Below are 14267 nucleotides of genomic sequence, written 5' to 3'. Positions count from 1 at the left end.
CCCATGCTGTGATGCCCAGCGCAGCAGTCTGGGAGCTGACCTTGTTCGTGAAGACAGAGGTAAAAAAAGCATTGAGTACATTAGCTTTTTCCACATCCTCTGTCACTAGGTTGCCTCCCTCATTCAGTAAGGGGCCCACACTTTCCTTGGCTTTCTTCTTCTTGCCAACATACCTGAAGAAACCCTTCTTGTTACTCTTAACATCTCTTGCTAGCTGCAGCTCCAGGTGTGATTTGGCCCTCCTGATTTCATTCCTACATGCCCGAGCAATATTTTTATACTCTTCCCTGGTCATTTGTCCAATCTTCCACTTCTTGTAAGTTTCTTTTTTATGTTTAAGGTCCGCAAGGATTTCACCATTAAGCCAAGCTGGTCGCCTGCCATATTTACTATTCTTTCAACACATCGGGATGGTTTGTCCCTGAAACCTCAATAGGGATTCCTTGAAATACAGCCAGCTCTCCTGGACTCCTTTCCCCTTCATGTTATTCCCCCAGGGGATCCTACCCATCAGTTCCCTGAGGGAGTTGAAGTCTGCTTTCCTGAAGTCCAGGGTCCGTATTCTGCTGCTTACCTTTCTTCCCAATGTCAGGATCCTGAACTCAACCAACTCATGGTCATTGCCTCCCAGATTCCCATCCACTTTTGCTTCACCCACTAATTCTTCCCGGTTTGTGAGCAGCAGGTCAAGAAAAACTCCCCCCCTAGTTGGCTCCTCTAGCACTTGCACCAGGAAATTGTCCCCTACATTTTCCAAAAACTTCCTGGATTGTCTATGCACTGCTGTAGTGCTCTCCCAGCAGATATCAGGAAGATTAAAGATAATATAAATAGTTCTGATTCTTGTTTCAGATGAAGAGATCAGTTCAGCAGAACTTTAATATGTTTTCAGCATCAGTTGATTAACATTCTGTTCATCTGACCTCATTATGGAATGCTTTTCTAACCCTGTTCCTAGACACATCTATATTAGACTGGCGACTTTTGCTGTGTTGGCATTTCCTTTATAGGACCCTTTGTCCCCAAACCATAATGGAGTTTTACCCATACCAGAAAACCATTTTTTTGAACACTAGATTAAAAATGATTTCTTTCTAACATGGGTTAAACATACTTTGTCTGATCACTGTGGCCCTTATTTAGAATATGGATCTTAGTCCATACTGACTAGCCAAACACTGTGTAACTCTGGTTTTCAGAAATCATTTTAAAACCAGTGCTTATTAACATGTAAAATATGGACTCAGGTCTTTGTCTGAGGTGTTTCTAACTCAGCTGTAGAAATACATATCAGCATGCATGCAAGATTTCAGCCTGGAGAGGAGAGCTCTTTCTTTAAATTAAAGAGGAATTTGAGAAGAATCACTTTAACAGTTTTTATTCTCCTTAACGCTGTGTCTCCATCTGATCTACCCCAGTTGGCGCAGTTCTTCAGTGCCTGACCCCTGTGTAGTCCCTTATACCAGGGTAAATAGAGTGCAAGATTCTATCATTTGATTTGATTTTACACCCACTATTCAAAAGAAACACAATGAAGAATCAGGCCCTGAGCCTTTGGCTGAAATTGGAGCTTGAATGAGGATGACGGGCAGAGGGTCAATGCACATAAGACTGGAATAATGCTTATACATTCAGGGATGCAACCAGGAGAAATGGCAGAGAAGTATATCAGCCCTGTTGATTGAGGAAGTGTGTTTGTGAATTATCACTCATAGTTCACAATTTGGAGGTTTTATTAGATCTTCATCTGCTACTAGGTAATAGCTGTAGCCAAGACTGTTTTTCCTCATCTATGCTAGGCAAGAAGAGTGCATCCTTTTCTTTCTAATTCCTACCTTGCATTTCTCACCTCAAGATTAGAGTACTGTGACATGGGGCTACACGTTAAGCAATGTTTCATGCAGAGAGCTCATTACATTACACCTGTGTTCTGTAGTATTGTCTGGCTGTAGATTAGTTTCTGAGTGGAATTTAAGTCATAATAGTTGGGTCCTGGCTACTTGAGAGTCCACATCTCTACCTGCAGTTTCAGTCAGTAAAGGTGATCAAGCTAACAGTCAATAACAATCTTTAAAGCGGGGGGAGGAGAGAGGTCTTTATCATCTCACTCCAATCCTTAGTCTGCCAGATTTGGATTCATTGATTTACAGCACACACTGTACCCAATCTGTTTTTCCACTCCTGGTACTGCTTCAACCTTAAGATCAGAGTTTGGTTCAGTGGTTCTTAACCTTTTTACCAATGTGGGCCGCACCCGATACTACATGTATGGCCCTGAGGGGCTGGAGCTCTGTGCTGATTTGGCTGCAAGATGCAAACCACTGGTTTAGTTTCTCTCACCTCTTAGTAACTGCCCCTTCTCATAGTTCCAAGACTCAGTTTAGTTGTCTTGAATAAACTAATTCCTTACTGGCAATTTTACAGAAGTAATGGGGAAACTGTATAATAAAAGGCAGTATAGGTATAAAAGTAAGCATGATTGAGATGCATATGAGAGAATGTTAACCTGATCCTAAAATTAAGTTACAAAGTAGAGCTTAAAAATCTTAAGTGGTAGAAAAGTCCTTATCTCACCCATGGCTTTAAAGCTCTTTGTTTCCTTAGAAAAATGTATATCTCTATCCATAGCTGTAATAAAGGATTCAGTAGCTTTACCCCTCGGCTTTGGCAGGTCAGGATATGTCTCTTAGCTAGAGTATAGCACCTTCTAGTTCATCCCAAAGAACATTGAATTATCTGTAGTTGTTTGGTACAGACATTGAGTGAGTAGAGAGTGTTAGAGTGGCTGAACAGTGTGATGGTAGTGGGCTAATGTCTGGAGAATCGTGTTCTATTAGTCATGTATTTTTCCTTAACTTATGATTTCTTTGGTGTTTGTGTCCACGTTTGTGTTTGAAATACATTTGAGTAATCTTCATTCTATATTAACAAAGATTTGTAATGGAGAATTTCTTGGTGGCGTTTGAGTAGTTGTGGGGGGGATTTTTCCTTTAATATATATAATGTATTTATCTATGAGGACTGAGGACCCAGGATGGGAGACTGACCCTGGGGCCTGAGAGAAGGGCTGCTTTAAAACTGTGTGTATGGGGCAAAGAAACTTTCAATGATGCTCCACTGCTGAGTGGTCAGATCTTTCCACATGAAGCATCAAGAGCCTGGCAGCCTGAAAGCTTTGAGAGCCAGGTGGAGAAAGCTATCTCCATTGGCTTGTGACATTTTAAACAGAGACGCTATGATTGCTTCCCCAGTTCCCTTAAACCTGCTGCCTGACCAGATTCACTCGTGAGCCCTCAGCTTGTCTCCATCCCAGCTTTAAGTCTGTGGCAGTCACTTCCAGCTCCCTCATCACTTTCTCTTGCCCACTTGCCCCAAGCAGTTAATTTCTTGTTAGTATAGGTGTTTAATTTTTATTCATGTACATTTTATATCTATAAATTCTGTAGTGATAACTTTTGTACTTTCATGAAATATGTGTGTTTAAAAATATATATGCTTTGACCCTGATTCAAGCACTTAAGTATGTACTTTAAGCACCTTAGAAATCCCGTTCAGCAAGCATTTAAGAATATGCTCTAGTCCCTGTGACTGCACTGGGACTATTCATATGCTTAATGTTAAGCACATGCTTAATGTTTTGCTGCCTAGGGGCCTTATAATTTACAAATAGAAAACAAGACAGCAGGGAAGGGACACAGCAGGAGGGGTGTGTTCTGAGGGTGCCATAGGGATTTGACAAGTTCAAGTAGGGTAGCCAGCTGAGGAGAACCTTGTTACGTATGCCTCCTAAAATTCAGAAAGTCTTCAGGAGAGCAGTTTCCTTCCTGTGGGCTTCCTAGTGTTCAGGAGACCTGAAAGATAAGTTCTTGGAGCAGGTACTTATGGATAGGTCAGCCACTGAAGTGCTGAGCTTGCAAGGTAGTTGCTTGGATGAAGAATGCTTTCTCAGTTGGCTACCATATGCACATACTGCAGAAATATGCAGTGGCACCCACTCCATCTAAAAAATAAATAACTGACATGAAATACACTTTATTTTTACAGTAAATTAATTTGTCAAATAATATTACGTTAAACTTTGCAGAATAAACAGAAATGGTTGTTATTAAATTGTTCATAACTCAAAATATGCACATTAGTAATATTTAAAAACAGTCTAGATCAAGACCTTCTTCTGCTAAAATTTTACTTATCAAAAAACATACACAGTCATCAGTTCCATTTGTCATCAGATTAATTTGTCACCTTTGTTTGTTCTGTCTGCTCAAATGAGCAGTAGCGAAATATCCGTCTTAGTCTGGATCTGTAAAAGCAGCAAAGAGTCCTGTGGCACCTTATAGACTAACAGACATATTGGAGCATAAGCTTTCGTGGGTGAATACCACTTCATCAGAGGTATGTAGTGGAAATTTCCAGAGGCAGGTATAAATATGCAAGCAAGGATCAGGCAAGGGATAACGAGATTAGTTCAATCAGGGAGGATGAGGCCCTCTTCTAGCAGTTGAGGTGTGAACACCAAGGGAGGAGAAACTGCTTTTGTAGTTGGCTAGCCATTCACAGTCTTTGTTTAATTCTGAGCTGATGGTATCAAATTTGCAAATGAACTGAAGCTCAGCAGTTTCTCTTTGAAGTCTGGTCCTGAAGTTTTTTTGCTGCAGGATGGCTACCTTTAAATCTGCTATTGTGTCTCCAGGGAGATTGAAGTGTTCTCCTTCAGGTTTTTGTATATTGCCATTCCTAATATCTGATTTGTGTCCATTTATCCTTTTAAGTAGGGACTGTCCAGTTTGGCCGATGTACACAGCAGAGGGGCATTGCTGGCACATGATGGCATATATTACATTGGTAGACGTGCAGGTGAATGAACCGGTAATGGTGTGGCTGATCTGATTAGGTCCTGTGATGGTGTCGCTGGTGTAGATATGTGGGCAGAGTTGGCATCGAGGTTTGTTGCATGGATTGGTTAGTGAAATAGTTAACATTGTTGGCATTTAAATTGGCGTCTTTAGGTTTCAGAGTTATCTCCTCTATTGAGACAAGCAGTGGCAGTTCATACCTTCCAGAGCTATTGCCTCAGGCAGTCTATTTCTGTTTTTATTATGTATTAAGTAGTGCTCTGAGAGTAAATCAGGGCCCTGTTGTGCTAGGCACTGTACAATGATATGGTGTAAAATCCTGGCCTTTTTGAAGTCAGTGGGAGTTTTGTCATTGACTTGAGTATGGCTGGGATTCTACCTGTGATCCCTGACCTAAAAAGTTTATCATCTAAGGAGGCAAGTGACAAGACAGCAAAGGGATACAGTTCAGGAAGACCACACTGTAACACTGATTTGCTTTTGGTTCATCTTTTCTTCACATCTGTAAGGACTACAAACATAATTATTTTTAAATGAACGCTTGGATTCTGGAGCGTCCATATGCTGAGAGAGTAGATTATACAAATTTCTCAGTTTTTAAATACTTATACCTTTTAAACTAATCAACAGTCTTACATGAAAATTCTCCAAAAATTCATTCTATACTAAAAGAATAAGTGTTTTAAATTTGAGGAGGGCACATTATCATGTTCAAAGCAGAGAAGCTAAGCACAAAGCCCAGTGCAACTTTATGGAGTCGCTATTGTGTCTTCGTAATTAACATAGTCGTCTGTAGTGGCTTCCAAATGACTTAGCAGCAGCCTTTGCTTTCAGTTTCCTTTATTTTTTCAGTATGAGTTTAAAAAAACAAAGTCATTTGGTGACATTTGTGTCTTTTTGTGTCTGTCCTTTATATGATCTAAAAATTGGGGTAACCAAACTTGCAAAATACACCCTTTTTAGTGTGACGTATATGCAGAGACTGCTTCTTATCTTGTCTGCTTTCAAAAAACCTGAATGTGTACTTCACTCTGTACCCTAAGAAGGATAGTGCAGGGTATTTACAGTTCTGACTCTATGGATCAGGGGTAATCAATTATTTTTTGCCAAGGTCCTGATTTCTTTGTCAAGTTATTGCCTCCAGAGAAAATAATAAAAAACCCAATAATAAAGGTAATAAGTAAATAAAAAGATGTTGCGATCCGTTCAAAAGTGTCTGGCGGTCCAGATTTGGCCCACGGTCTGCCTATTGACTATCCCTGCTATGGATTATTCTTTATAAAGTGGATTAACCTCGCACTGCAATTGTCTGGAAAGTGCAATGTGAGCCAGTTGTTAAATAAAGCGCACAGGAATCCTGCTGAGGGACTCAGTATTCTAAGTAACATAAGGAGATTCAGGTTAATTAAATAAATCAAAACAATGACTATGCTTCTTTTCTAATTCTTGTTATGTCTGCCCTCAAAAATCTAGGACTCTGTGATGTTCCTCTTCTGCACTAATGGGGACAGTGCATCTCTAGGCGGTAGCAATTACCCTAATTACAAGAGGGCTCCCATGGGCTCCCTGCTGGAGTTTTCTTCCATGGATGGTAACAAAGATAGAAATCAGGAAACAGAATTCTATGACCAGCTTCCTCTGTGAACTGGGGCACATTTCTTAGGTCAAGGTTTTCAAAAACAGAAGCTTAAATACACATTTAGGCAATTGCTTGATTGTTTACAAGGCTGACCTTCACTGGGAGCTGTTGGGAACTTAGCACGGTTGAAAATCAGGCAGCTGTCTATATGTGGATTTTGGAGTCTAACTTTAGGCTCCGTTTTTTAAAAAAATTACTCTAATATCTTTGTGCCTCAATTTACGCTACTGTAAATAATGAAGATAAGAATATTCACCTTCTTGACAGGGGTCTTGTGTCATGAACATCTGTAAAGATCTGTGAGATCCTCACATACAGAGTGCTATATAAGTACAAAGAATTATTAATTATTATTTAACTGCTACAGTAATAGAACCTTGCTTATCTGGGAGTAACAGCTTTCTCCAGGTGTAAAAGCCTCTGCTGATCTGAGAGCTGTCTGGGTAGAGGTGTTGTTATTAACACTAGCAGCGTCCTAAACCTGTTTGTTCTGCAAAGTATGCATACAGTTGGTGGTCTGAATTGATCTTACTGTCACCTTGAAAGGGACAGTTTCGATCCTCCCAAATGCTAGTGACAGTGTTCACTGTGCACTGGCCTGGCCTATCAGCCCAACTAAAATGCTTTGGATTGTAAACTGATTTTTGTATGTGTTATACAGCATAATTGAATAAAATGTTAAGTGTTTAACCTATAAGCACAATAGAGAAGTAATGTAAAGGAAGGCAATATACAGTGCTGCTAATTGTGTCTTCAAAGTCTAACTGCAGCCAGAGAGCCATGTGAGCAAGGCTTCCTGGTCACTAGCCTTGCTTACTTTTGAACTTGGTCATGCTTCCTCGATCACATTTGCCACTGACTTTGATGGGATGAGGATCAGCCTTTAGCTCCATCATCTGACAATTACTTGCAGACTTTTTTCCTTTCATGCTTCTTTAGCATCTTCCTTGGGAAAGAGAGGGGCATTGTATTAGCAATTTTTCATGTGCCACACTTAAGCCCTTGGATTTTTATCTTTGTTTATTGCAGCTGGTGCTGAGGAGAAAATTGGCTGGGCATTTGGCCTGGGATTAGAGAGGCTGGCCATGATTCTCTATGATATCCCTGACATTCGCCTGTTCTGGAGTGAAGACGAACGCTTCCTGAAACAGTTTAGTGTGCCTCACATTGACCAAAAAGTGCATTTTCAGGTAATATTAATATATATATATAGTGACAAAGTTCCTCCTCTACCTTGGTGGGTCTCACGCTTGGCGGATTTGCTCACCTTGGAGCTTCACGGCAGCCCTCAGTTTGGCCGTTTTCGTGAACCCACAGTCCAGGTCAACTCCTCCTGTGTCTGACCAGAAGTTGGGAGGTTTGGGGGGAACCCGGGCCCGCCCTCTACTCCGGTTCCAGCCCAGGGCCCTGTGGAATGCAGCTGTCTAGAGTGCCTCCTGGAACAGCTGTGCGACAGCTACAACTCCCTGGGCTACTTCCCCATGGCCTCCTCTCACCCTTCTTTATTCTCACCCTCAGGCCTTCCTCTTGGTGTCTGATAATGCTTGTACTCCTCAGTCCTCCAACAGTCCGCGTTCTCACTCTCAGCTCCTAGTACCTTTTGCTCCCAGCTCCTCACACGCACACCACAAACTGAAGTGAGCTCCTTTTTAAACCCAGGTGCCCTGATTGGCCTGCCTTAATTGATTCTACCAGCTTCTTGATTGGCTGCAGGTGTTCTAATCAGCCTGTCTGTCTTAATTGTCTCCAGAAGATTCCTGATTGTTCTGGAACCTTCCCTGTTACCTTACCCAGGGAAAAGGGACCTACTTAACCTGGGGCTAATATATCTGCCTTCTATTACTCTCCTGTAGCCATCTGGCCCAACCCTTTCACAATATATAATTTTCGCTCTGTAGGAGGGTTTGGTCATTAGCAGAGGAGAAGAGATGTTAAATAACCAAAATTGTGTTCAACGGTAAAAGGCAATTTAAAATCATAATAAAATTTCAGCTGCTGTGGCAAAATCCTGTCATTACCATAAATTTATATCAATAATGGAACATTTTTATTGAGCTCTGGATATTCAGAAAATCATCTCTGTTCAAAACAGCACTGAAGCACATGCTTACATGTTTTTCCTGGATAGGGATGGAGTCAAGAATGTGCTTAAGTGATTTCCTGAATGAGGGCTGTAATTCTGTGTTACTTTGAATGGAAGCTGCCTCTGAAAATACTGTAATAAATTCCCAAATCCCTGCTTGGTGTTACAGCCACATTATGCACATACAAGTCACTGGGAGTTGCTTGGCGAACCTTCCACAAAACAGTTTGGAAATGTGACCTGCTATCTTCAATGTGTATGTGGGTATAGCTTTTAATGATACTTAACAAGCACAAGTTTCCTTTGCCCCAATGTATCAGCAGCATTTTCCTCCAGCCTCTTCTATGAGTGAGTTGCAAGCTGGGGTTTCAGCAGCACTTTTGTAGTAACCCTACCATCAAAACCATCCTAAAGTTTCTGTAGCTGACACTCATTTCAGTAATACAGCAGCTGAACATGAATTGATTGAAAGGCAGTGCTGCATTCAGAGTATACTTTACCATTGGCATAGGGAGGGTCAAGTCAACTGGCATCATGCTTCAGTGGAAGGGGTTACTGAAAGTTAGAATAGCTACTGAAATTTTACCCGGTGTCTCTGTAGGAGAAATTGGATAATAATTGTAGCAGTACTATGTCAAGGTGGGAGAGGTGGACTTTAAACACTAATGTCTTTACTATTCCTCTCACTTAATTTGTGAACCAACTTGTTTCTTTTTTATTATTTGAAAGTAAATATAATATGAAAAGAAAAATTACGATAAACCTGAATCAGCTGTTGAAACAGCTCTCACTTTGGTACAATAACCCAACAATGAAGATGCATTGGCATATAAGATTGGGGAAAGTCGTCCACAATTCTCCCGTGAAATACTGTAAAAAGGACCTACACAAGAGCAAACCTAAATATTCCAGTATGTTCCCAAAGCTCAAACTCCAGCTGTAGGTTTGAAACATCCAGACATCCATTCAAATACAGTACACATACTTACAACTCCAACTTTCCAGGAAGCAGCAGCCAGTCAAAGCAAGCCAAGAAAATAACTGACAGAACTCAGTCAAAGCTGAAAAGCCTGATAGAAAAAATGACTATTTTCTTCTCTTAATGTTATTGTGGATGTGAGGCTCCAGATTATTAAATTTATCTTATCTAATCTAATCTATTTTAGAATTTTATGCTGTCACCCATCACTGTTGTATCTGAGCACCTTCCATGCCTAATCATTAGCAATAGGAAGTCCCTGTTGAACTTCATGAGTCTTTGATACCTCTCCTTTCACAGGGTCAAAACTCTGCTTGGAGTAGGGTTTTCCTTTGGGGAGGGCAGCTGCTAGGAGTTTAGGAATAAAAGGAGTGTTTGAATTGAGTGTGACACATATGGCTGAAAGGTTTCAGAGTAGCAGCCGGGTTAGTCTGTATTCGCAAAAAGAAAAGGAGTACTAGTGGCACCTTAGAGACTGACCAATTTATTTGAGCATAAGCTTTCGTGAGCTACAGCTCACTTTATCGGATGCATTCAGTGGAAAATACAGTGAGGAGATTTATATACACACAGAACATGAAAAAATCGGTGTTATCATACACACTGTAAGGAGAGTGATCACTTAAGATGAGCTATTACCAGCCGGAGAGCAGGGCGGGGGAAAAACCTTTTGTAGTGATAATCTAGGTGGGCAGCTTCTCAAAGAGGAAGGCCTTGCAATGTTTCCTAAGGGTAGACTCTGGATTTGCCTGATTTCCTCTGTAGCTTGTCACATAGCATTCAGTTTAATTCAGATCTGCATCATGCTTATGCAGACGTTAAAATGACAAAATAAAGTTTTTTGAGAGTTTTGAATTTCATTACAAGTGTTTTACCTTTCCTTGACCAGATTTAATAGCAGCTTTTCTTGCACCATCATTAAATGAAGCTCTTCAAAACATAAAACATACCACTTGTGTGATGCTCAGACTGTTCCTTCAAATTTCTCTATGCCAGCACCAAGAAAAAAAAAATAAAGGTTTCTCTCCTCTTGAAATAGATGAAAAATGGTCCCTGTAGTAACAGTCAAAAATTGTTCTCCATGCGAAATCATAAAAATTAGGGATATGAGAGGACTTTGACTGTATTAGGCAAAATTCTGTCCATTTCAAAATACTCCAGTGCCAGGCCATCTTCCACATCCACTGACAGACTATTTCACAGTCCAACAGAGTTTAGTACAAACATTTTCCTGCTAGCTTGTGAAATTTTTTTTCCCTCAGTTTCATGCCATTGCTCCCAGTTTTACCATCATGCACCACCTTAAACAATTTTCTCCTCATCTTAGTGCTCTTCTAATATTTGTAGATTGTTATAGTTCTCTAAGTTAACAGATAGCAAACCTAGAATAACAAAAAATGCATATTTAGTTCTGCCTCTATAAGTGAATCCTCTCAGACATTCAGTGGTTTCTTCTGGGGCAAAACCATGGCAATTTGGCTATCTTGACTTCCATACTTTAAAATGTTGTTAACTGAATTCCTTAGACTTCTAATTTCTTGTGTGATTCTAATATATCTGAAAGATAATAAGCATGCCAACCAAGGACAGAAACCTTAACTTCACCTTGATGAAGTATTTTATGTCGGAATTTCCTTATTTTTTTGAAGTCCTAACTTGGGATGGTGGAGGGGAGAGTGCGTAGAAAGGGGCATTCCTTCCTTCCTGATGTCTGCAATTGGGAAGCCTTATTAATGCACACATTCTAAGACTCTGCAATCCCTAGGAGGTACCTAGGAGAAGTCTCTACCAGGGTAAGTTTCCCAACTGGCTGGAGTGCATCATAAGGCCTTAATCTCTATAGGCCTTTGGAGGCTTGTGAGACCACAAGGAAACTAGCAGCCCTCCATCCCCACTCAAGTCTTTTTTTCAGGGGCCTCCCTAACCCTCAGCTCCCACAAGCTCTAGAGAAGGCTCAGCGGGAGGCCCCTAGCCTCCATGTATTGTTAGTCTTATAAGGTTAGTTGGGCTTCCCGCACCTTTCCTACTGCAAGCCTTAGGAGTCTCACCACGCCCTGAACTTCCCTATGGGCCCAGGTGTGCCTGTTTAGCCTTAGTAGGTGTGGGTCCCTCCTGTGTGGTAGAAAGGAATTTTATTTATTTTAATTGGTGGACACCAAGGAATTTTATTTTAAAAATTACTAAAAATATTTGTTTTACAGAACCAAGAAATGGTAGACCAGCTGTTACTAATTGTTTCTCTTGCTGCCAACTCCGGGGTGTGGCTCCCACTGCTTTAGTCACAGGGGTTCTTTAACGTTTTTTAGGGGACACCATGATTAAGAACAAGCAAAATCATCACAATTATTAGCCAGTGTTATTTTATTATTAAAGGAAGGAAAAAAGGACATTAAACAACACGAATAACAGAACATAATTGTTAAGCTGGTTACTTCCATTACAATCTCTTCTGTATGTTTCTCTGTGGAGAGCTTTTAACAGAGATTATGCCCCACAGAGTGAACACCTCTGAGGAATGCTTTCCCTTTGGTAAATTAAGATCAAAGTGTATTGTTTCCCAAAATTATTATGACTCCAGTTTTAGTGTCCAATTAGATACTTAAAGGCTGTTTATGATTGGGTAAAAGAATTTAAGGGCTGTTGGGTCCTGTCTAGTTAATAATAATAAAAAGTAATTTTAACTAAATCCTATGAAATTGAAGGAAATATTTTAAGTCGGTTACTTAGAAGAAGCCATATGAGGAGCTGTCTTAGAGACAGGCCAGTTACAAATATTAAGAATCTTAAATCCAATTAAATCCCACTATTTCTCTGTTTACCGTTGTTTACCCTGTGTCGTCTCCAGGAATACATGGTCTAATCCAATGGCTCTCCACCTTTCCAGACTACTGTACCCCTTTCAGGAGTCTGATTTGTCTTGTGTACCCCAAGTTTCACCTCACTTAAAAACTACTTGCTTACAAAATCATACATAAAAATACAAAAGTGTTACAGCACATTATGACCGAAACATTGCTTAATTTCTCATTTTTACCATATAATTATAAAATAAATCAGTTGGAATATAAATACTGCATTTACATTTCAGTGTATCATGTATAGAGAAATATAAACAAGTCATTGTATGAAATTTTAGTTTGTACTGAGTTCGCTAGTGCTTTTTATGTAGCCTGTTGTAAAACTAGGCAAATATCTAGATGAGTTGATGTCCTGCTTGGAAAACCTCTGTGTACCTCTGGTTGAGAACCATTGCTCTAATCACTTGGTGATTAACAAGCAACTGTTAGTATTTTAAGTGACAGATTAACTATTAGTATTTTAAGTTACAATAGCAATTTCATATTCCAATAAAATCATTACAAGAGTTTTAAATCTAGTCTCTTGGCAAGTGTCTTAGTTAACTTCCTCTCATCAATCCATGCTGAAGTGTTGGGAAGCTATTCCTTGAGATGGTTTCTTGAGTCTTTTCTGTTTTTCTTGTCTGTCTGGGTCAGCTTGCTTATGGAGGTGAGTTGTAGAGTTCTTGCTGAAGCAGGGTAGCAGGAGGTGTGTGTACGGGGGTGCTCACTTCTGAGGAGTTTTTTATACTCTTTCCTTCCTACTTCCATGAAATTAGGAAAACACACCTGTTGTTTGTCTTATGTAGATTTAAAGTTGGTTGCTGTCCTTCTTTCACTACTTCATGACTTTAGAGTTGGCTTGGGTGGCACCTTCGTCTCCTGAATGAGCAGTCTGAATAATGAATATGCAACATGTTTTAACTCGCCTTTGTTCTTCTTGTGTCAGAAAAGCATCAAATGACTTTTAAAGTTAGTTTTAACTCCTTTTTATTCAGCCAATTTTCTGAAATATTCCTTTAGTTCCATGAGAGTTTAATTGGAGTTGAAATTCTGTTTCAAATGAGTCCAAACGCTCCTGTTCTCTCTGTTAAGGTCAGTTCTCAAAGTAGTCTTTTAAAATTAAATTCTTAAAGTGTTATCAGAGACGGTATTGTCTTTTCTTTTTACCAGTTTTTGGAGAGGTGGTTCTTGTCTTCACAAGTTTGATGAGGGATTGCTAAAGGATTGCCAGGTAACTAGTTTCCCAATTAATATACATATTTCTTTACTTAAATGGCTTCTTATATTAGTAACCAGTTATGACATCAAATGATCTTGCTATATTTGTACTTGAAGAATTTCACTATTTACATAGCAAAGGTATTAGGAGCTTCACATTTAATTAACATATTTTCAAGTATGCATTTCAGAAAGGTGTTTGCCATTTCAACATTTAAGAAATAAACAAAAGGTTTAAAACACTTCCAATGACACATATTTATCCTAGAGGCTTTTTCTGAATAAGTTTTTAGAGTAATTATAAAAATTCATTTTAATTATGATATTTCTAGACTTCTTTGTATGGGCTTACTTATATTTATTACTTTGAAAACTCACCCTACATTTCCTAGCCCACAATCAGGTCTCTTCCTAAAACACAAATTTTTTATATGGTTTGTCTTCTTGAAATAAGTATTATCTTTGGATCAAGCCAGTATCTTATACACAGGAGACTTGTCCTGTACTTTGATAACTCTGATTTTTTTTTTCTTTTTTGACTAAATAGTTTCTAGAGGTATAACTTACTGTTTGCAGTCTGTTTACACAGTTTGTAATTGCAGACTCATATCTACATTCTATACAAAGCACAATAAACTCATATATATATATA

General features: G+C 39.5%; 1 protein-coding gene across 8 annotated transcripts in view; it reads left to right on the top strand.

The window, feature by feature from the left end:
* FARS2 (phenylalanyl-tRNA synthetase 2, mitochondrial) overlaps positions 1–14267 on the top strand; it is a 371125-nt gene that overhangs the window by 199519 nt on the left and 157339 nt on the right. For all 8 annotated transcript variants that reach the window (XR_012157340.2, XR_012157339.2, XM_073332127.2 and 5 more), the window contains one exon: positions 7525–7685. Coding sequence is in view for 6 of the 8 variants with exons in the window: in XM_073332127.2 (XP_073188228.1) it covers positions 7525–7685 (161 nt within the window). In the remaining 2 variants the exon portion in view is untranslated. The remainder of the gene's footprint in view (positions 1–7524; positions 7686–14267) is intronic.

This window comes from Lepidochelys kempii, chromosome 2 (assembly GCF_965140285.1).
Source record: "Lepidochelys kempii isolate rLepKem1 chromosome 2, rLepKem1.hap1, whole genome shotgun sequence".
Classification (NCBI taxonomy): domain Eukaryota; kingdom Metazoa; phylum Chordata; order Testudines; family Cheloniidae; genus Lepidochelys; species Lepidochelys kempii.
Note: the sequence above shows the minus strand (reverse complement) of the source record. Positions and strands in the feature narration are given on the sequence as shown.